The sequence below is a fragment of the Eumetopias jubatus genome, unplaced genomic scaffold (assembly GCF_037043125.1).
Source record: "Eumetopias jubatus isolate StellerSeaLion01/CBP00866 unplaced genomic scaffold, mEumJub1_p1.0 scaffold_9, whole genome shotgun sequence".
In the NCBI taxonomy this organism is placed as follows: Eukaryota; Metazoa; Chordata; class Mammalia; order Carnivora; family Otariidae; genus Eumetopias; species Eumetopias jubatus.
In genome coordinates, this window is record NW_028274815.1 from 31,424,818 (window position 1) to 31,446,582 (window position 21,765).

The following is a 21,765-nucleotide window of genomic DNA, read 5'->3' on the forward strand; positions in this document are numbered from 1 at the left end:
GACAGATGAGGGAAGACCCCTCTTCCTCCCTTGCCACAAACGCACCCATTGTCTGAGGCTGGACCGTGTGTTTCCTGAGGGGTCAGGAAGGACAGCAGGGAAGGATGCCGGGCTGGCCCTGCCCTCCCCAGGCCCTAATGGCTCCTGTTTCACCCCCTGGCCCTGGATGCCAAGGATCAGGCCTTACTGTGAGGATTCAGTGAGACAAGGAATGGGAACATGCCCAGCACCACGTCCGACAAACCCACAGCAAGCCCTTCTCACCCCTTGCCCACTTCCCGGGAGCCCCTCCTCTCCTCAGGCTGTCCCCCGCCCCACCATGCTGCCAGGGGGCTCCCTGCACTTCCAGCACAATCCACAGGTGTGTCCCAGGCAGGTGTAGACCCTTGCCCTCTGGCACCCAGCGGACCAGCAGCAATCAGCATGTTCAAGTTGGGGGAGGGCCACTGTGGGCTTCGAGGACAGAGAAATTCCAGAAGGCAGGTTGTGGAAAGACTGAGGACGTAATTTTTCTTCACATGTGAGTGGTTTGTACTCGAGTGAGCGTGTGTGCGTCTGTGTGTGCCTCCGAGGGAGGAATTTAAATTTGAGATCTTATCCCTCCATTTTACACAGGAGGGGGTAGCTACTTAAAGAGGTTAACTTGCACAAATTCACGCATTTCTACAAACTGACAGAGACTAGATTTGAACCCAAAGTTTGATGAAAGCGCTTAGCCCCACCTTACGTGGATTCCATGTCCCTGGCCCAGCATCTCCATGTGCATCCCATGTTCTGCTGTCTTCTCAGGGACTTTACCCCTACAACAGGCTCCTTTCTGTCCTGCTTCATCCTCTCCTCTGCCTGTAGGACCGCTGTGGTCAGCATACACACCTGCCTAAGCATTACCTACTTCAACAAACTATGTCCCTTGACCGTACATCTCCTTCCACACGTCCCTACTTACAAGCCCCAATTTCTCTGATTCCCCTCTCATGTTTGTGAAAAGGCAAGCAACAGGACCAGTCCATTACATTGTTTTCAGATCTCAGAGGTTCTCGTGGAGTCTTTAAAAGCCCATAGGCCTCTGCCCTGGCTGACTGGGATGTAATCTAGTCTTTAACTGGGCAGAACAGATGCCCTGGATATCCCACCATGGTTCAGTTTCTAAGAGAGCTCCTGGTCACCTCATTATGAACTTGGAACCAAGAGAAAACATGACCCTGCATGAAGGCCACGTGTATTTCTTAAAGTAAGATCAGAGGACCATTCACTCCATGGCTCTGAGTGATGACCATAACCTCCTCATCTACTGTATTGGTATAATAACATGTTGTTCTATTGAATTATTGTGATTTGTGTTGTTATCTGTAAGATCTATGTAGACCAAAAAAACCAGGCTGTCAATATAAAAAGACCTTAAAAAGTTAGGACCACTCTGGGGCGCCTGGGTGGCTCAGTCGTTAAGCGTCTGCCTTCGACTCAGGTCGTGATCCCAGGGTCCTGGGATCAAGCCCCATGGCAGGCTCCCTGCTCCGCGGGAAGCCTGCTTCTCCCTCTCCTGCTCCCCCTGCTTGTGTTCCCTCTCTCGCTGTGTCTCTCTCTGTCAAATAAATAAATAAAATCTTAAAAAAAAAAAAAAAGGACCACTCTGAGAGCAAGCTGCTCCTCGAAAGACATGAGTTTAAAAAACTGAAATCAGTTCTTATTTAATTTTGGAAGATTATGCCTAGGATTGTTATTTATGGTTTCCCCCAACATGCTTAATAGAAGCATCTTAATATGAAGTCAAATAGCAATTCTTAATCTGAGTCTAGCTTCCTGGCTGTGAGAGAGATTCGCCCAACTTCAAAACTCAAGTTGGACACCCCACCCCACCCACCACTGTGGCTGATGCCTAAGTATCAGAGGCATATGAGGGGGGGGAGCAGCACCCAAACAAGGCTCATGGGTAATCCTGTGCTTTTGTGAATCTTCCACCTGGAAGAATTACCTGGAAAATATCGTAAAGGGCTCATTATTTTTAGGGGCCAGAATCGGAGATGGAGAGAGGGAGAGCAAGGTAGAACGTGGCCTCGTGGGGCTGGTTGTGCCCCGGGGAGTGAGCCTCTTCAGGAAAGACATCCCCAAGCCTGGTGACAAGGATTAAGATGTCCTTCAGGGCATGAAACCTCATTAGCTCAGGCTTCACCAATCTGGAATTTATGTAATTAGACCAAGTCTGGTTTGATGTTTATCTTTGAGTTGCCAACCCCTTTCTTCAAGGTCATGCAGAGTCATAGCAAAACCAAATTGCCAGGGGAGTGTTGAAGATATAGTCGACCCCCGGCAGTCAGGTGGGATGTGTCTGGAGGTGTTTGTGAATGGCAACAGAGTTTTACATGCCCTCTGTACAATGCAGTCAAGTGGAAATGGAAATTCTGAGTGACCTTCATATTCTTAATGATTCTCCATAGGCATTGATGAACCCGCCTAAGGACTCTTCTTTGATGACTTCTCTGTCTTTTTATTTTCATCACCAGCAGTCGTTGTTTGTCCTGGGGACATGTTCTACAAACTTTTTTTCTTAATCAGTTCCCAAGAATTACAGGACCCTGAGGTCAAGTAGAAAATGTTAATGCTATTTTGACATGAGCAGGTGGGCAGTGGACTAGGTTCACCAGCTAATGGATTCACTCCCATCCTCTGGCCTTGCTGGCCATGGCATTCAAATCTGTGCCTCCGAAAAATCACTGTATGGAACGGACCCTCAGTCACTAACTCCACGACTGCCAAATCCATAAATGTCAAGGCTCTTTGTAGTACAAAGCACTGGTTCTCAATCCCAGTTGTGTATTTTAATTACTGTGAGATTGAAAGTCATTTGTTCGTAAAAATAAAGTCCAACAAGTACAAATAATAATGTCTCTTAAAAATAAATGGCTCGGTTAAGCAATTGACTCTTGATTTTTGGCTCAAGTCATGATCTCAAGGCCGTGAGATCGAGTCCCATATTGGGCTCCAAGCTGAGCGTGGATCCTGCTTGGGATTCTCTCTCTCCCTCTGCTCCTCCCTGGCATGCTCTAAATAAATAAACAAACAAACAAATAAATAAATAAAGCAGTTGATTTAAAATTATTCCTATAATAATATAACTTTCTCACTTGAATCATGATATGCTTTTTTGAGTGAGAGAATGAATAGTGCTTTCCAAATACAATTGCCAGAGATGAACAGTCCATCTTACCTAAGACCAAACAGCCCACAGGTGGCTGTTACTGGCATATTGTTAACAGCTGGATATCTCAGCACTATTAGCTAAAATGTCCTGGGCCGTGTGGGAGGTTTCATGGGAATGCCAAGTGCATACACAATGTTGACCCCATGTGCCAGAGCAGGAGAATGCTTCAGCAACTCTGTTGAAGAGAGTAGAAGCTGTTTCCAGGGGCCCCAAGACGAGCTATTTATTTATCCACAGACGCATGAAAAATCAAATTAAAAGTCAGTCTCATCTCATCCCTGCAATGGTTCCCAAATAGCATGTTACTAAGGATACAAATGAGCCCCCACTCTTTCTGGATTATCACTACCCCCAAGTACGTCAGATTCATTCATCCAGCAGGTATTTACTGAGCGCGTACAAGGGGCCAACACAGTTGCAAGCACTGGAGACCCAGCAGGGAACCAGGCAGACCACCAGGCCCTTCCATACTTCAGCGCCTATCCAGGATCTTTTCAGCCCCCTTTCCCAGGATCTTGTCTCTCTGGTCAACCCTAAGCATCTTTCGAGGCCCAGCTCACATGGAACCTCCTCGGCAGAGCCAGTCCCAACCCTCATCTCCCCACGTTCCTTAGGGGAATTGGGTCTTTTCTGATCTTTACTCCCCCCCCCGCCCCCGGCACTTCATCCAGAACTGTTGCTGCATCCATCCCACTGTGTTCGGGGTGCTCGAGTGTGTCTCCTTGAACAGAGAATAAACACCACTGAATCAGGAAATGTGTTTGTTTTTATAGTAGTTTTCTCTTATAACAAAATCTAACAGTGCTTAACAATTCTTAGAAGCATAAGTTGTGGGGTGCCTGGGTGGATCAGTCGTTGAGCATCTGCCTTCGGCTCAGGTTGTGATCCCAGGGTCCTGGGATCGAGCCCCCCATTGAGCTCCCTGCTCCGCAGGAAGCCTGCTTCTCCCTCTCCCACTCCCCCTGCTTGTGTTCCCTCTCCGGCTGTGTCTCTCTGTCAAATAAATAAATTTAATTTAATTTAAAAAAGATCTTAAAGAAAAAGCTTAGGTTGGATGTGAATAAATGATCTGAATGGACATAAAATTATACTTGATTTACTCCGCTCTGCACGGAAGATCCTATGAGAGTTGCTCAAAAACACGCTTCAGAGTGTCGCCTGTGACCATATATGAGGAAGAATTTCGTTTATTTGATTGGTTCAATTATCTCAGGCTATGCGTAATAATTGTGAAGGGCACTCTTTCAGATGATATAAACCTACAGAAACCAAATCGTTCGGGGAAGAGGAAAATAATTAAGCAAGAACTTCAAGTCCTGAAGCCATGATCGTTTTTTTTGTTTTGTTTTGTTTTTTATTTTGTTTCAGTAATGTTACCACACTGCGTGGGTCTGAATATGCCTGAACGTAACTGCTGTGTTCTCTAGTCTGTCATTCAATGCCTACATTTTCAAACAATCTGGAATATTGCCTTGGTAAAAAAATACCTGTCACCCATTTCTGCTCCCGAATGACCTCATGTGGGGTGTTGACTTTGTGGGCTCATGTCTACCTGTGAAGCAACCTCAGCCTCCCAGAGCCGAGCCGGAGCCCAGGACAATTCAAGACAGAGGGGAAAATGGTGTGCGGGAAAGTGTTCTGTCAACCATAACGTGCCTGAGGACCATGAGGACGTTATTATCAATATTTGCTGGTGCCTCCAGAAGGGGATGGTACAGACCAGGACTGGCAGGCACCCTTCTTCTGTTAGGGCCAGAGAGTAAATATTGTCAGCTTTTCGGGCCTTGTGGCCCGTGTCACAACTTCCCAACTCTGCCTCTGGGGAAGGAAAGCAATCATAGACAAAAAGCAAATAAATGGATGTCGTTGGGTCCCGGCATAACTTAATTTACGCATACAGAATTTTGAGTTTCATGAAATGTTCATGTGTCCCGAAATACTATTCTTCTTTTGATATTTGCCAGCCATTAAAAAATGTAGAAACCAGTCATAGCTCACAAGCTGGGAAAAAATAAGCCATGGGCCGGATTTGGTCCGTGGGCTGCGGTTTGCTGACCTCTGGTGCAAACCACAGAAGGTGGCATCTATCTAGATGGCTGGTGGTCCACGGAGCCCCTGAGGTGGTCCCAGCAGTGTCAGAAGAAGCACTCCGCAAGTATTCAAACCGTAGTAGCGGCCTCGGAGAGCTAGAGCAGCTCTTCCAAATTTAATTGATTTCTGTGGAAATAACTGTGCTCCTCACATGCCCTCTTCCTTTGTCCTGAGTTTATTTTCCCGCTGGGAGTATGGGGTCCTCCACCTGTGAGTGAGGTCCGGGCTAATACGAGTCAGCACCTACGGGCTCAGGGGAGAGGGTAAATGAGCCCAGGCAGAGAATCTCAGATATCCGAAAAATCACATTCAATCACTCATCAACCTGCAGTAGAGCTCTTTAGGTCAAGACTTCAAGCTTCGTCCCGCAAAGGGAAGCGGCATTAGGAGAAGAGTCTCCCTGCATTGGCACTCCCAGGCAGAGGGGAAGCATCAGAGAAGGAACCATTCAAGCGTTGTCAGTCCCAGCCCTGTGCAAGCAAAGGACGTCAGCACCGGAAGTCTTTGTTTCCGGGGGACTCATTGTCCCAGGGCAAAGGTGAGGGAGAGGTAAAAGCAGAACCCCAAAGCCATGGGAACTGTCACTGTTAATCTCCTGGTGCGGAGCTAACTTTCCTATCAGGTTATGACTGTATACAGGTCCTCTCCTCTAGTTATCTCAAGGTGTTGAGTGTCCTGTGCTTTCACACTGAAGTAATGGGCAGTTTTCTGTTTCAGATCCACCTCCTCCAAGAAGTCGTCCTTGATTTCTTACCCGAATTGAAAAATATAAATCTCTCCTTCCTTTGAATTCCTGCAGTCCTTTATCTGTATCTACCTCAAGGCTTTTGATACATATCTTTTCATATTATATTTATCTTCAGACCCACTTGCTGAAAGAAGCAAGTTCTCTGAATTCAACCCATGCAGTGTGCATTTCTTATCATGGTGCCTTACTCCAAGTAGACACTAAATAGATAGCTACCACTTGGATAAAAGAAAAAAAATCAAATACATTGACAAACTGATTCATCTATGACAGTGCTGTCCAATAGAACTTTCTGCTATGTTGGAAGTGTGTTATATCTGTGCTGTCCGCAGTGGTAGCCACTAGCCACATGTGGCCACGGAGCACCTGAAATATGGCTGATATATCTGAGGAGCTGAACTGTAACTTTTTCAATCTTAGTTACTTTAGATTTAAATAGGCACATGTGACTAATGGCTATCTTATTGGACAGCACAGGTCTATACGACAACAATTAACTAACTGTGTGTGTGTGTGTGTGTGTGAATGGATTATTTCAGGCAGTGATCAGATCACACAGATGTTGTGTAGAAAACCTAGCAGGATGATTGGATATTCTACTTCCCAAGCAACATAAAGATGTCCATTCTTACATTTTGTGGAGTGAGGTCCATTAGAGACAGACAATAAACCGTAAACAAGATGGAAAGGTTAGGTTTGTTATATTAGCAGGAAATATGTGCTATGAAATAGAAAAAAAGAAACACAGAAGACATAGAGTAAGATAAGGTGAACTGAGAGTGTCTGGCCGGTGGTCAAAGGAGGTAGGCTTCATCAAGAAGGTGAGGTCTGGGGCACCTGGTGGCTCAGTCGGTTAAGGGTCTGCCTTCGGCTCAGGTCATGATCCCGGGGTCCTGCGATCGAGCCCCACATCACGCTCCCTGCTCGGTGGGGAGCCTGCTTCTCCCTCTGCCCACCGCTCCCCCTGCTTGTGTTCTCACTCACACACTCTCTCTCTCTCTGACAGATAAATAAATAAAATCTTTAAAAAAAAAAAAAGTGTGAGGTCTGAGCTTGGACTAGAGCGGGGGGGCCGGAGGAGCAGGTTGGGCAAAGAAAGTGATAAAGGAGCTGAACTCCACAGAGCCCAGTGGCAGCTCTGGATCATGGACTGAACCCCCTGCCACATGGTCACAGAGAAAATGAGCTTGGTGAGGCCCTGAGGAGGGAGGATGGTTTTTGGTGGGTTTCGTTAACAAAGCCTTGATAGGTATTTCCAGAACCATCTCATGAAGTTAAAAAAGAAAACCAAGTGGCAAGCAGGCTTGCTCCACTTTTTACCGCAATGAGTTTCTGGAAACCACGCTGGAAAACACAACAGTAAAAAACCAACCTTATTCTTCCACCTCTTTGTCCAGCCTGTGTTTCCCCACTTTTTCCCTCAATATCAATGCCAAGTGCTGGGAAAGCAGTGTGCCAACTGGATTTGCTCGGAGGCTATGGAAACTGCAGAAGCAGAGTCTGAAGCTAAAATGATGATTGCTGAGAAAGGGAGTAGGAGAGCTGAAGTGCCCCATGGCCCCCTGAAGTGGGGCAGCAGTGAAATGTGGGGGTCGGGGGTGGTGAGCACCCGAGGAGGCGTCAGAAGGCCCAGCACAGAGCCTGCCAGCCCCAAGGGAACTGTGTAACACTCTCAGAGCTGGGTGTGACCCTCGCTCTGGTGTCCCAGCGCCTGAACAACAGCCAGAGCTGAGTGATAACAACAGCAAAGCAAGGCCCACAAAGACAGCCTCGCCAGACCCGCGCTACGATACCGGGGATGTGAGACCGGGGACACAGTAACCCCAGGCTGCTTGCTCTTCTCCGCAAGCCCACGGAAATCAGGGTGGAAATCCTTTTCAATCAGACACAATAAAAGTTTCATTCAACGGCCGGAGATAGAGTCTGTGAAATATTCCAGAAAAAGATCCCTTAAGTGCTCCAAAGATTTGAAATCCTCTGCTGCTCGTAAAGTTGCAGAATCTGCAGGCCATTTTAACTTGTACTTTTCAAAGCACCGTTGTCAAGTACGTTAGCGCCAACATCCTTATGTACACAGAGGGCCGACTCGCTGGTGATTCTCCAGGAGTTGCTTCAGTGCTCCCCGGGGAACAGGATCGGGAAGGAGTTTGGGAGTCAGAGGCAGGAAACGGTCTGGACCGTTCCGATGCCATGCGGCAAAACCAAAAGCCAAAGCTGATTAAGGGCTTGCCTACAACATCTGTCATTGGTCATGCTGAAGTGATTTTATTTCAGACTGTGGCCTGTGACTCATTAGTGACCATAGAATCAATTTAAGAGTTGTAACCAGCTTTTTTTTTTTTTTGTAACTAATTTATTGTCTGAAAACTCAGTGCAGGTTATTTCCTTCCCATAGGGTGGGAGGGGGAGGGCGCTTGTGCTTAATTCTACTCCTTGCCACCTCCTTCCAAAAGGCTACTCCTTCTAGACTCCCCCAACACGCGCACACACGCACACACACACACTCCACGCTGTTTCATTGTCTTTACAGCACCAGGGCACTTACTACTAACTGAAGTCTTCTTTCTTTTCTCTCTCCATGTCCACTCCACTAGAATATCAGCTCCAAGAGCTCAGAGCTAGGTATCTTCCTCACTGTTCTATCACCAGTGCCCAGAACAGTGCCTGCCACACAGTAGGTGCTCAGTTCACACTCACAGCATTGCATTTAAATTGCACCAAGTGGCAGGTTCCAACTCACGACTTTTAGCTGCTGTTGTTCATTGCAAATGCTGGTGTCCTACTTTCCGGTTCTGCTCTGAGGGCCTGCTACCACCCTTTCCCCTCAGCCTACAAGGACTCAACACAGGTGACGCTGGTTCACACAGCTGGACTTGACCTTCTTTGTTCAGTGCTTCTCTGTCTTCCAGCAGCTTCTGTCCTATCTACCAACCTCCATTCAGCTTCACTGAAGCTCATTTGCACCAACTCTCCTTCAAAACTATTTTTCAGCCTATTTTAATGTATAGTTTTATAAATTTTAACACACGTATAGATCTGTTTAACTATATTGCCACAGTCAGAAACCCCCCAAAACTCCACCATGTTCTGTAGTCACAGCCTCCGTCCACCCCTAACCCTTGGCAACCAGGGATCCACTCTCCATCACTTTAGTCTTTTTGAGAAAATCACAAAACTGGATTCATACAGTATATAACCCTTGGAGGATGGCTTCTTGACTCACTGGTGTTTCCTCGAGATTCCTCTACGCTGGTGCATAAATCGGCTGAGTTCATTGCTTTTTTATTGCTGGGTGTCACCCCTCTGCATGGATGTACTAAGGTTTGTGTAGCCAATCACCTGTGAAGCACACTTAGGTTGTTTCCAGTTTGGGGTGATTATGAATAAAGCTGCTATAAATATTAATATAAAGCTTTTATGTGAGTGAATTTTCATTTCCCTAGGATAAATATCTAGGAGTGGGATTGCTGCATCACACTGGACCATTTTGCACTCCCCACCAGCAATGTTTGAAAGCTCTAGCATCTTCACCTTATCTCTAGCACTTATTATGATGAGGTGTTTGTTTTTTAATTTAGCCTCTATCAAAGGTTTGTGGTGGTATCTCATTACGGTATATTTTTAATGAAAAAAATAAAGTAGATTTGAAAACAGATCACATCACAGAAAACAATGGTGAATACAATGCTTTTAAAGATTTTACTTATTTATTTGACATGGAGACAGAGAGAGAGCGCACAAGCAGGGGGAGCGGCAGGCAGAGGCAGAGGGAGAAGCAGGCTCCCCGCCGAGCAGGGAGCCCGATGCGGGGCTGGATCCCAGGACACGGGGATCCTGACCTGAGCCAAAAGCAGACGCTTAACCAACAGAGCCACCCAGGTGCCCTGGTAAATGTTATTTTTATATAAGTATGTAAGTACACAGTCACACACATAGGTAATACTAAGTCATAATGCAAAATATATTTTATACTGCAGATTATGGTAAAAAATGTTTGAAAGCCACTGTTATACCACAGAAGGAAGACCCAGGATTGGCATTTCTGCTTGCTTCAGAGTGAGTTAGAACCTCAAAACCTTAACTAAGCTCAACATGATGGCAGGGAGAAGAAACCGAGGTCAGACTTGAAGGGCACGGATTGAGAATGCAGTCGGGAAAGATGGTGTCATCAGCGCTGAGAAGCAGGTTTAACAGAACTCACTCCTTTGTTCATTCTTAACTGTATATGCAAACCATCATTCAGTAACAAGTTGTTGGCACCTGGGGCCTGTTTTAATGATTGTACCATCGAAGAGAGATGTGCTAGATCTACAGATTTATCTACAGGACGTATTGAAAAATGAGGGTAGACAGCTCTTAAAAAAAAAAAAAAGTCTATTTAATGCATTATACCTCCCTAAACGGTATACTGCATGTATAAAATAATGAGGTCATTTCCATGTGTTGTTGGGGACATAGGTGTAGACGGACCGTCTCACGGCTGACAGGAGTGTGTCTGGTTGCATCCTGGAGAACATGCTTACAGTCCCCAAATCACGTAGACACAAACCTGCTGACCTGACAGTTCTGATGGCGGGTATGGTGTCTATTACAAACTTCTCACAGGTCCACAAGGGAACATGTACAAAAATGTTCCTTGAAGCATTATTTGGGGACACATGAAATCGGAGGCCATTTGGGTGCCCATTCCCAAGACCTGGATAGAGAAAATGCGGATGAATGCCCGGAAGCACGAGGCAGTGGGCAGAAGCCACGGGGTCGGACAGTACTGAAGGTATCGTACGAGGAGAAGACTAAGCGGCGGGACGAGATATAGAAAGCACTTGCATAAATTAAAACCACATGTATAAAAAACAATAATGCAAATTTTGCTGGAACACATGCAAACAAAAAGTACCCATGAAGCACCGAGAAAAACAAAAATAGGCAGGTAGGAATAAAAAACAGAATTAAACATTTTTAAGAGAGCCTAGATTTTCCAGGCTGGTGGAGTGACTCTTAGCTCTGACCTGAAGGGATCTTAGTGGCTGCTGGGTTTGTGCTGTTATATTGTGCAATTTGTACAATATTGTGTTGTTTATTTAGTATAATACTTACTTAGCTAGTTAGTTGATTTAGCCTATCACCTAGAGGGATCTCAAGTCATCTGATACTAGTTCCAGTAGCTCCAGGAAGCTGTTTTCAAAGGCAGGCTTCCCGTCAACATGCCAGTCTCCTTCATGCCTTGGTTTTGTACTCTCTCTGGTGGATGTTGTGTGTTTACCCTACTCAAGTTCGCTGAGAGCAGGAAATGTTCTGACTGGTCACATGAGCCAATATCCAGGGTGGTGTCCCCCTATCAGAGAGAATTCTTGAATTAGGCCACTTCACAGGCAACTGGTCCTACCTATGAATGGCCTTTGGCTCAGGCAAGGATCCTTAGCCCAAACAGATTGTAGAAATTTTAGCATTATAAAACAAAGCATGACCTTTCTCTCTTTCTTTCTTTTTTCTTTCCTTTTCTTCCTTCCTTCCTTCCCTTTTCCTTTCTTTTCTTTCTTTTCTTTCTTTTCTTCTTCTTTCTTTCTTCTTTCTCTTCCTCTCCTTCCCTCCCTGCCTCCCTCCCTTCTTCTCTTTCTTTTTAATAAGGAAGTTTAAGGATGCTTTTCTCAGAAGAGAGGAGTGTTGTGAGTCTACCTGGCACTTCACAATGTCAGTCACACCCTGACTTCCGTGTGGAATGTGCCCTATACAGAGGAGATGCATGGCTGTGAAACCCAAGGATCAGAGGGATTGAAACAGACAGACTAGACTGTCCCCCAGACACAGCCGGGTTGGAAGGTGACACTACAGCATGAGGACAACAGGTTTTGGACTTATGTCTGGGGACCATCCAGACACTGCCAAATACTCAGCGTAGGACACGCTTCATTACTGCCCCGCACACAGACTTCTTGCGCGGTTATGCTTAGCGTGGTGATTCAAAGAATACGTGCTCCATGTATTCTGGTTGCGCGTCTTCCACTCATACCTGCCTCGCGTTGGGAAGTGTCAGTGTAGACCACACAGCTTGTGTGTGAGCATCAGCAGCTCCAGGCATCAGTGGTCGTTTGCCTGTAGCTTGCCCAAACCTATTGAAAACCAGATTTTCTCCAATCTTTCCCATTAAAAATAATTGCTTCTGAATGTATTCTTTTCTTTTTCTTCCCTTCTCTGAGAATTATAGCTAGTAGGTCAGAACTGGAGAGCAGGGAGCGTGTGAGTCACTGAGGCGAAGGGAGGGAGTGTCAACAGTCCAACTTTTGCAGAAAAATGGACTGGCTTCAAGGTCAGAGAAATAACCTCTATGCGTTTGCAGCAATCGTGCCTGTCTTCTGTCTAAAGCTCCATCCATTTCCCACCCTGCACTCCAGCCTTATATTTTAGTGGATTGATTGGGGAGAATTCAACTCTGCTTGACATTTTTGCAAACGCCTGACGCCACTTAGAATTTTGTTAGAATTTCTCCTGTGGAAAAATGTATTTCACTCGTCCTAAAACTTTATGACCATTCCGAAGATCCTGTGTTAGCCCATTTGGAGAACAAGTGGGTTTTCTCTTAAACCAATTTATAGCCATACCTTTTAGTTGCTGCAATGACGTTGTCAAGCCAAGGCATCAATAACACTGTGTGCACTTTCACTTCCCAATTTCTTTTTCTGTTTTCACGGTAATGGGAGCTTCGGTCTGGAAGAAATGAGAGCCCTTGGCACTGCACACCCTGTCATCTGTGCGGGTGGGGAGGAGAGAGCCTGGAGAGTCCCAGCAGAGGCCCTGGGAAGTCACATCTTTCACCCAGTAGAAAGGTCAGCAGGAAATATTTCCACAGAGTATGTGACAGAATGCTCTCCTCCATTCTATTTTTATTGGACATGAATTACATTTATTAGTTAAGGCACATGTACCTTAAAAATGAATGAACGAATGTGTATCAACCAAATTGAAAACAAAAGCTTTCAAAACACACACACACACACACGCGTGTGCACACGCGCACATATAAAAGCTTTCGTGACAAAAGGAAACAAAATGAATGAATGAAATACTAAAGGAAAGGACTGGCGTGCTGCTGAGGGGTGAGAGTGCATCCTGCATTTTTTAGATGAAGCAAAAATAAAAGGTCAGAGTCTTAAAAGTCTCAGTCTAGTCAATCTTTCAAAATTAAAAATCAACTCCCACTTTGCTAGGTGTTTGCCACTGAAATTTAACTTCTGTGTTGGTTCTCATAAACTCAAAAATATAGAGATCAGGAATTTGATAGGAAACTGAATCCTGAAAGCATATTTAAAAAAAAAAGCAAGCAGCCTAAAATGTCAAATGACCAAGTAAAATGTTTAAATGCAACATTTTAATTCAAGCACTTATAAGTAGTAGTTGAAATGAATGGATGCACTAATGAATGGAGGCATGTTGAAAAAAATGTAGCATATTTGCTACAACATAAAGTAAAACTTTGTAACAAGATTATGAAAGTGATTTTTATTATTTTGGTAATGGTGTCCAGTTATAGGTAATTACAGATACAGAATGTTTTTAATCTGGTATATTGAACAGTAAAAAGATACATGTTAACACTGTGTCACCAAAATGTATTTCAGTTACAACTATGTATGATAGTTGCTCTGTACATGTTAAAAGCAAACATCATAAAATACAATAAGAAAAGGTTAAATAAAAAGTTATCGTTGAGCTATAAACATCTACTAAAGTACCACACAGTGTGTCATAGCTAAGAACATACAAATTAATATAAATGCTATGCAACTACTTGATCTAATATAGATCTAATAAGGAAATATTAAGGACATAATAGCATTTCACAGGTGAAGGCTAAGTTCTGAGACATGAAAGCTTTCAGAGAAAAATAAAAAAAAGCTTTCAGATAAACCCACAAAACAAACCTGAGACATCTTTTTGTTTGGAAAAAAGTAATCTTCTTGCAAAGTCAAAGCTTCAGTATATAAAGGAAGCATTTAAGAAACAATATACTTTAACTATCATCATAACCTGGAGTAGATATTCTGACTACAATAGTGACCAGCAAATACATTCTTTCTCTGGAAGAAATAAAATAAGGTTTTCTGATTAAACCAGTAGCTGGATTATTGTAGCCTCCAAGTTTGGTTATTTGTATTTGTCTGTTTTGGGTTTTGATTTTCTTTCTTTAACTAGATTATAAAATATAGAATAACCTAGTTGTATTTAAATAAGCCAGGTAGCCTCCAAGAGCCCACCTCACTTCCTATATAAGCACAGCTTTTCCATTGCCAGAAGTCCCAGACGAACTGAGCCTACATCCGTACAGATTCTAGCACATCCGGACTTGGATGACTTAATGATGCATCCAGATTGGTACATGATTACTCTTGGTACCACACATGTCTCAGAGTAAGTGGGCTAGGGCAGCCTAATTCCTGTCTCGGCCCTGCTTAGGGGTGGAGGGTAATCACGTTTTCGAATAGCTGGTGACAAAAAAATTTAAATGTACTGACTAAGCCCGATTTCTACAGTTGGCTTTAGTGCCTTTAAAAATACTGGCACAGTTCTACATACTCAAGAGGTAGAGCTATGAGATCCTATTGATTAAAATTATACGAAATGTTTATTAATAAAAGAATTCCAAATTACAAAATAGATTGTCTGTGTTGTAGATTTTTTTTAAGTCTACTTAGGATTTAACGTTGGCCCACGAAACATTTTTCTAAATGTTCATATTTCAAATTTTGTGCTTCAGATGAATTAATTTGGAATGAGTGGGGAAAAGTTTAACCATATTTCTTCCTTTTCCTCTCTTTTTTTCTCACCACCCCTACGCACAGCCGTCACTCTTCCCTTTGTAATTTTGATTAAAAGATTCCAAAAAGCTTAACAGAATGTAAGAAGCAGTAAGCTTTCAGGACATGGTATATCTTCCTCTGCAAGTTCACATGCAATGAAGTTAAAGCTCCAACCTTTACTTTGAACTTTCGCCATCTTCTATAATGCATTTTGTGTGTGTGTGTGTGTGTGTTTTTTTAAGGTTTTCAGGCTCTTTACATAAATGGAACATACGTATTTCATTCAGGCTTCATGTTTTCACAGTTACCAAAGTGACTGCTCACCAGGCCGGCCATCCTGAACAGCATGCCCGATCTGATGGGCTCCAATGGAATATGATGCAATCTTCAAAACAGCCTTCTAACACTACCTTCTGATTCTGACTTTCCAAAACACAGACATGAACACTATTTTTAAAAAATCATTTAAGAAACTAGGCCTATTATGATGGGAATCTCCCCCCTGGTTCTCTAATAAAGAGAACATCTAAATAATTCATTGCATTTTTCCCTACTCATCAGGCAGACACAGGTTAAATTTCTCTGCCTTGCCCAGGCTAATGGTTAGATTTCCAGTAACTTCAACTGGAACTCAACAATCAGAATGGCTCTAAAATCTAATTAAAATTTAAGCATGCCAAGAGTTTGGAATTATAACATATTAACTTCATTTCACAAGAAGATTCTAGATTATGAATATAATTTTAGAAAATATCTTATAAAGTAATAAGGAACACATCTTAGAGATCCAATTTTGAGACTTTTAAGTTCTCATTCAAGTTACAGATGAGAGAATGGACTTTGCTTTACCTTGGTTTCCATCATGTTAAAATAGGCTCATTTCACGTATTTGAGCCCAAATTGGTTGAATTATACTTTTTCATTTGTCTTTCTTTTGGAAAGATGTACATTATTCAAACTTTTCTTAACCAAAACAGCTAATACTATTTAATAATCTACTAACTAATACATATTGCTTATGATAATTATAATATAAATATATTGACTAGTATTTGGTGACTTTTTTAACCTATGAAACTTCCTGAAATTAATGCATTATTATCATATACTATAAAGCTTAGCTGGGCCAGTAAATCTTTTTTTTTCTCATCATTGAAATTCTGTACTTTGGCAACAACAAAGGTATGACTTCGGCTTAGAATTTTTTTACAATTTAACAACTTACACTTTAAAATTCCTGATAAATCATTGAAGCCTACTATAATCACTGAATCAACCATACTATTAATTTCTTTATAAGCAAATGACTTTATGATTTATGCAAAAAAAAGAGAAAGCATATCACTAGGCAAAAAGACAAATCCATCCATGTAGATACTACAGCCTCCCTAAACTATTTTTTATTGAAGAGGTGAGAAAGGAATTTCTGGTCTTTACCCTTTTCCCCTATCACCCTCAATCCCATGTCTTACACTGAAATTATTTGCCTTTGCATATTCAACAATATATTCTGAAACTTTGCTTACTACGATTTTCCTACGGAGCAGATTTCAGCAGCGGAACATCCATCTCGGACCCCACCCACGGAGGCATGGTCACTGAAACTCTTCTTCATTCACTCATTTGCATGTGCACACATGTGGGTTTCAACTCCCAAGGATGCTCCCTCCAAGATACTATTTCCAGCACTCATCATTGTGTAAAAATTCTTTGGACCCTTTAATTCTTTGGCTCCAAAACCCTTCCAGGAGCTCCTTCATAGCCCAGTGCTCCTCTGAGCACATGTGTGAAGCACATCATCTGCCGGTCGGTTGATTTATGCTCACTCTAGAGGCTAACTGAGAAAGTGGCGCAAGGAGTTAGCAAAGTCTACTCCCCATCCCCCCCCACTTGAGTACTTCTAAAATTCGAGCTCGCTTCCTTGTGGCTTCTCACTGGCAGTCCTCCTCGGCTTGAAACTTTTGGACAGCACTATCGAGGAGCTCCATGGACTCTCTGAGAGTGACGTTGATTCGAAATGACTTGGGTTTAATGGTCAGACCGTAATTAAAATCTATCTTCGAGGGTTCATCTGGATTGGCCTTGAAATTGCACTCATGAGCCAGGATGGAAATGAAGAGAAACAGCTGCATCTTGGAAAGCTCTTCCCCAATGCACCGCCGTTTGCCCACGGAAAAAATCATCACACTGCTGGCCAGGTCCTTGTCGATGAAGCCGTCTTTGTCCAAGAACCGGCCCGGATCAAAGTCCTCTGGATTAGACCACTTCACTGGGTCATGATTCACAGACCACTGGTTAACAAAAACCACCGTGTCCTTGGGAATGTGGTAGCCCAAGACAGAGGCGCTGGTGGTGGTGGCGTGAGGAATGGTGACGGGCACGAAGCTGGAGAAGCGCATGGCTTCATAAAGAAAGGCCATGACGTAGGGCAGGTTGGGCTGGTCATCCAGGCAGGGTAGCCGGTCTCTCCCCACGACTTGATCCAGTTCGGCCTGGACCCGAGCCTGCACTTCAGGATACCTGTTGGGTTGTTAACACAGAAGGAGAAAATAAGTGAGGAAAACGAATCCTTCTTTCGTCTAGAAAGCACATGACCATTTATTTTAATTCCACCTTCTTTATCTGAATCAGTGGCTGAATTAACACTGCCAGCCCCCCAAAAAAGAAAAGAATCCCAAACAGCTTCCTAATTTCTCACTAAATTACAGGATGGATAAACTAATAGTTCTATTTCCTGTAATAAGCCTTACCTGGCTAATGTTCTCTTTCCTATCCTAAGTCGAAAATAGTCTTAAGTTTTCTAGCCTGAAAAAGCTCCTAACGGACAAAGCCAACTTCTCCGTGAGGCACAAGGACCCACAAAACTTTCCAAGGGCCCATGGAAATGTTTTCATTTCATTCAAAATCAAAACGAAGAAGAAGAAGAAGAAGAAAGAAGAAGAAGAAAGAAGAAGAAGAAAGAAGAAGAAGAAAGAAGAAGAAGAAGAAGAAGAAGAAGAAGAAGAAGAAGAAGAAGAAGAAGAAGAAGAAGGAGAAGAAGAAGAAGAAGAAGAAGGAGAAGAAGGAGAAGAAGAAGAAGAAGGAGAAGAAGAAGAAGAAGAAGAAGAAGAAAAAGAACTATTAGGTCAAAGAAAATGTTTTAATATCTAATTTTAATATCTTTATCTTTATTCCAATTAGTAATAAATGTCATTAAAAATCTCTTATGGGGTAACCTGTCTACAGAGGCAAGAGCACCCAGGGCCCACAAAGGTAAAAAAGCAGCCCCAAAAGTGGATCCTTTTTTCCTCTCATCTCCCAGGATAATTCTAGCACATACACTGCTCTCACTTCACACAAATTGGTGTTCTGATAGATAAAGCTACACATCTTCTAAACTTAAAAGGAAATTCCCAATATTCGAGAGACAATGGTACAAGCTGTAATGGTTATTGATTCTTGGCAATACAAAAGTACTGTCCTTTTGGAAAACAAAATCTGAGTACAAAGCAAGATGCAGAAGGGTAACTCCTCCCCACTCTTTTTAAACCCAGTCATCCATGCCTAGAAATGTATGTGCAGGAAACAACAGGTACAAAAATATGTAACTACAACAATAGCTGAAATTTTAAAAATGCAATCAACACTATTAAAAGAAGTGATCAAAAATAATGGGGATATTATGACAAAAATAATAGGGAGCCATCAAAAAAATCACTAAAATCAAGTTTAAAAGACAGGGAAATGTCCATTACAATAAGTGAAAATGTCGGAAGTTAAAAAAAAAGGTAAAAAATTATTGCATCTCTGAAAAAAACTTAAGCATGTATGGTATGAAATTATGGGTGATTTAAAAAACTGCTTCATGAACATCATACTTCAGGGGTCTGCAAACTTTTTCATGAAAGGCCAGATAGTAAATATTTTAGGCTTTGCTGACCAAACCCCCTGTCACAACTATTCAGTTCTGCCTTGTGCTAGGAAGGCAGCCACTGACAATACATAAATGAATGGGCATGGTAGTATTTTGCTAAGAAACTTACATACAAAAATGGGTAGTGTAATTTGCCAACTTCCGTCATACTGTCTTTTCACTAAAAAGAAGAAAAACATATTCATCGGCTATATTGAATCGAAAGTGACTCCAAAATTGTTTACCTTTGCTGCCCAATTCAGTTTCTGATATAAAAAAGGGAGGGGCGTTTCAAAAGATGATATGCATCTGGTGGGATGCAAAGGACCCATTGATATCATTTTGGGATGTCTTTTCCCGATTATTGACTTCTTTGTATTTGATTTCTGCTCATTGCCCATATGTGTTTCTGTGCTCTTAATACTGAAAACAATGTTAAATATACAAAAAATTCCATTGATAAAAGTATTTGCACAGGATCTAAGGACATAGAGGTTGCAGGATTCTAATAAGAAAAGAAGCAGTCTTTGCCTTCCAATGTCTGGATTGCCAGCAAATTCAGCATCCCCCGCCGCTTCCTTCTGCGCCAAGAAATGGTACAACCAGGGCTTCAGGTCTCTCAAGGCAACCAAGATGTGCCTTGAAGGAGCCATCTGCCCCTGGAGCAGGGTTCCCAGACAAAAACAGGCTGCTCTGTTATATCTAAATTTCAGATAAACGATGGTTAATCGTTCAGCAAAAGCATGTCCTGTGTGAATTTTCTTTTCTATTTTCTAAGTCTGGCAACACCCTATACCAGCAACCCGTTTGCGTCCTGCGTGTAGAGCTTCCCAGAGGTCTGCGACCACGATCCAGGTGGGCACTGCCGACCAGCTTGCCAACCGAGCCGGGCCCGGGAACCAGAAAAGTCCGTCCGCAGGCGCCCCCTGGATACCCTGTTTGCCTTTCGAGGCGCCGCTGTGCGCTCGGTAAAAGTGACTGCTTCTGCAGGTTCTGGGGTTTTTTTTGTTTTTGTTTTTGTTTTTTACCCGGACGCTTCTAAGACAACTAGCGCGGCGGTTTCGTAAACCCAGCACAACCTGCTAATTTCTGGCCGCCTTCCTAAAGCTTCCGTGCCGGGTAAGCGCGGGCGGGGCCGGCCTCCGAGCGCTCCCTCTGCCCGGGAACAGAGCCCGGACGCGCGGCTGGCTGGCAACGCCGGGGCTAGGCGGCCTCTGACCGGCGCCCGGGACTGGCCGAGCCGATTCGCAGCTGTGTTCGTTGAACATATTGCCCGTTACCCTTTCTTTCGAAACCGTGCCAATTTTGCTTCTGCTGTGCCAAGGAGGCAGAGATCGGGGCTGATCTGCGGACACTTAGAAGATCTTGCCTTTCAGGGGGCTCCCACAAATTTGTCCCCAGTTGGAGAGGTAGAGAGCCACAAGATCAAAGATGCGGGCGGTCGGGGCCCTGCTGGGTAAGGTGCGCGCGCGGGCTCGGCCGGCACTCTGCCTTCCTTCCCGAGCTGCGCTTCCGCGCCGCGATCTCAGCTTCGAGAGGTGCAGAACCTTCGAGAGGTTTCGGCGCAGAACCCCACACCCTGGGCGTTCGTCGCGACCTCAGCATATTCTAGTCCCCCACCCCACTCCACCTTTTACAGGGGAGGAAAGGAAGGCCCGGCCCACGCCTGCTGGAGGCTTTACCTGGTGAAAAGGATGAGCAGCCACTGCAGCGCGGTGGAGAGCGTGTCCTGGCTGGCGCCGAAGATGTCGGTGACAGTGGCCGGCACGTACTCCAGGTCCAGCCGCGCGCCGCCGTCCTCCGAGCCCTCCGCCGCCTCGGTTCCCGCGGAGATGATGAAGGCGTCCATCATGTCGCGCGGGCCGGCCCCGGGCTGCAGGCTTTCGCGGTGCCTCAGGAACTTGTCGAGGACGAAGTTGCTGAAGTTGCGGTTGAGCTGCTCGAACTCGCGGAAGGCGGTGCGCACGGGGTTGGGGAAGCGCTGCAGCCAGGGCAGCACGTCCACCAAGCTGCCCGCGCCCACCGTGCGCCCGAACTTCTGGTTGTGGCTGAGCAGCTCGCGGAACTCGGCGTCGTCGTGGCTGTAGCGGCAACCGAAGCACACGGCGCTCATGACGTTCGCCACGGCCACCACGGTCAGGGGCCGCGGGTCCACGAAGGCGCCGCCCGCGCTGCCGCGCACCAGCAGCGCCACCAGCTCCCGCGCCTCGCCCAGCACGTGGCCCTCGAGGACGCGCCGGCTGCGCGGCTGGCGCGTGGAGAAGGCCCGCATGGTGCTGTGCGCCGCGCGCCGCTGCACCTTCCAGCTCTGGGAGTACGGGCCGAAAGCCAGGCTGCGGCCGCCGGACACCACGCGGAAGGAAGCGAAGCGCGGCCGATCGGCGAAGGCGGCGCCCTGCTGCACCAGCGCCTGGCGGATGGCGCGCTCGCCGTTCAGCACCACCACCGGGCAGTTGCCCAGGCGGATCTGGAAGACGTCGCCGTAGCGCCGCGCCAGGCGCGCGAACGAGAGGTGCGGCGCCGGACCCATCGCCGCCGCGTTTCCGATCAGCGGCCACGCAAACGGGCCCGGCGGCGCGGACCCCGGCTGCCGCCGCCGCTGCCGCAACAGCCACTGGCCCACGTGCACGGCGGCCAGCACCGAAAGGAGCAGCAGGAGCGTGGTCTGCTGGGACGGCAGCGCACTCGGCTGCAGGGGAGCGTCGGCACCGAGGGTGGTGGCCATGCTGGAGAGAGAACCGCGAAGGCGTGACGCTCAGGTGTGCAGAGGAAGGAGCCGGCGCCCCACGCCCCCACCCCGGGCGTCCGGCTACGGTGCGCTGTTGGGAAGGGAGGAGGTCGCGCGTAGGTCAGGGCGGGCTCACCGGGGAAGCAGCAGAGGACGCTTCTTCCCGTCCCAAACCCATTCCTCTAAGGAGAAGGGAAAGAGCGCGTTTCCACCTCTCTGTGCCCCGGACTCTCCGTCCCCACCTCAACCCCCACCTGCGTAACGGTTCCAGCAATTCGGGGACAACCCGGAGGGCATCAAGACGGAGGCGCT

The 21,765-nt window shown here is 45.5% G+C and overlaps 1 protein-coding gene across 1 annotated transcript; it reads right to left on the reverse strand.

Moving 5' to 3' along the window:
* Positions 1 to 15,891: 15,891 nt before the first annotated feature.
* Positions 15,892 to 21,450, reverse strand: CYP1B1 (cytochrome P450 family 1 subfamily B member 1). Its single transcript, XM_028117180.2, has 2 exons — positions 20,408 to 21,450; positions 15,892 to 17,353 (listed from the first exon to the last, which is right to left on the reverse strand). The coding sequence occupies exons 1-2, from the start codon at positions 21,448 to 21,450 to the stop codon at positions 16,765 to 16,767; spliced, it is 1,632 nt and encodes a 543-aa protein (XP_027972981.1). The 3' UTR covers positions 15,892 to 16,764.
* Between the last annotated feature and the right edge of the window lie 315 nt (positions 21,451 to 21,765).

Excerpts from the sequence above, each read along its gene's own strand:
- CYP1B1 (XM_028117180.2), bottom strand. The coding sequence starts at position 21,450 with ATGGCCACCACCCTCGGTGCCGACGCTCCCCTGCAGCCGAGTGCGCTG. Across the intron at positions 17,354-20,407 it reads CTGCTCATCCTTTTCACCAG|GTATCCTGAAGTGCAGGCTC; the intron begins GTAAAGCCTCCA and ends ACAACCCAACAG.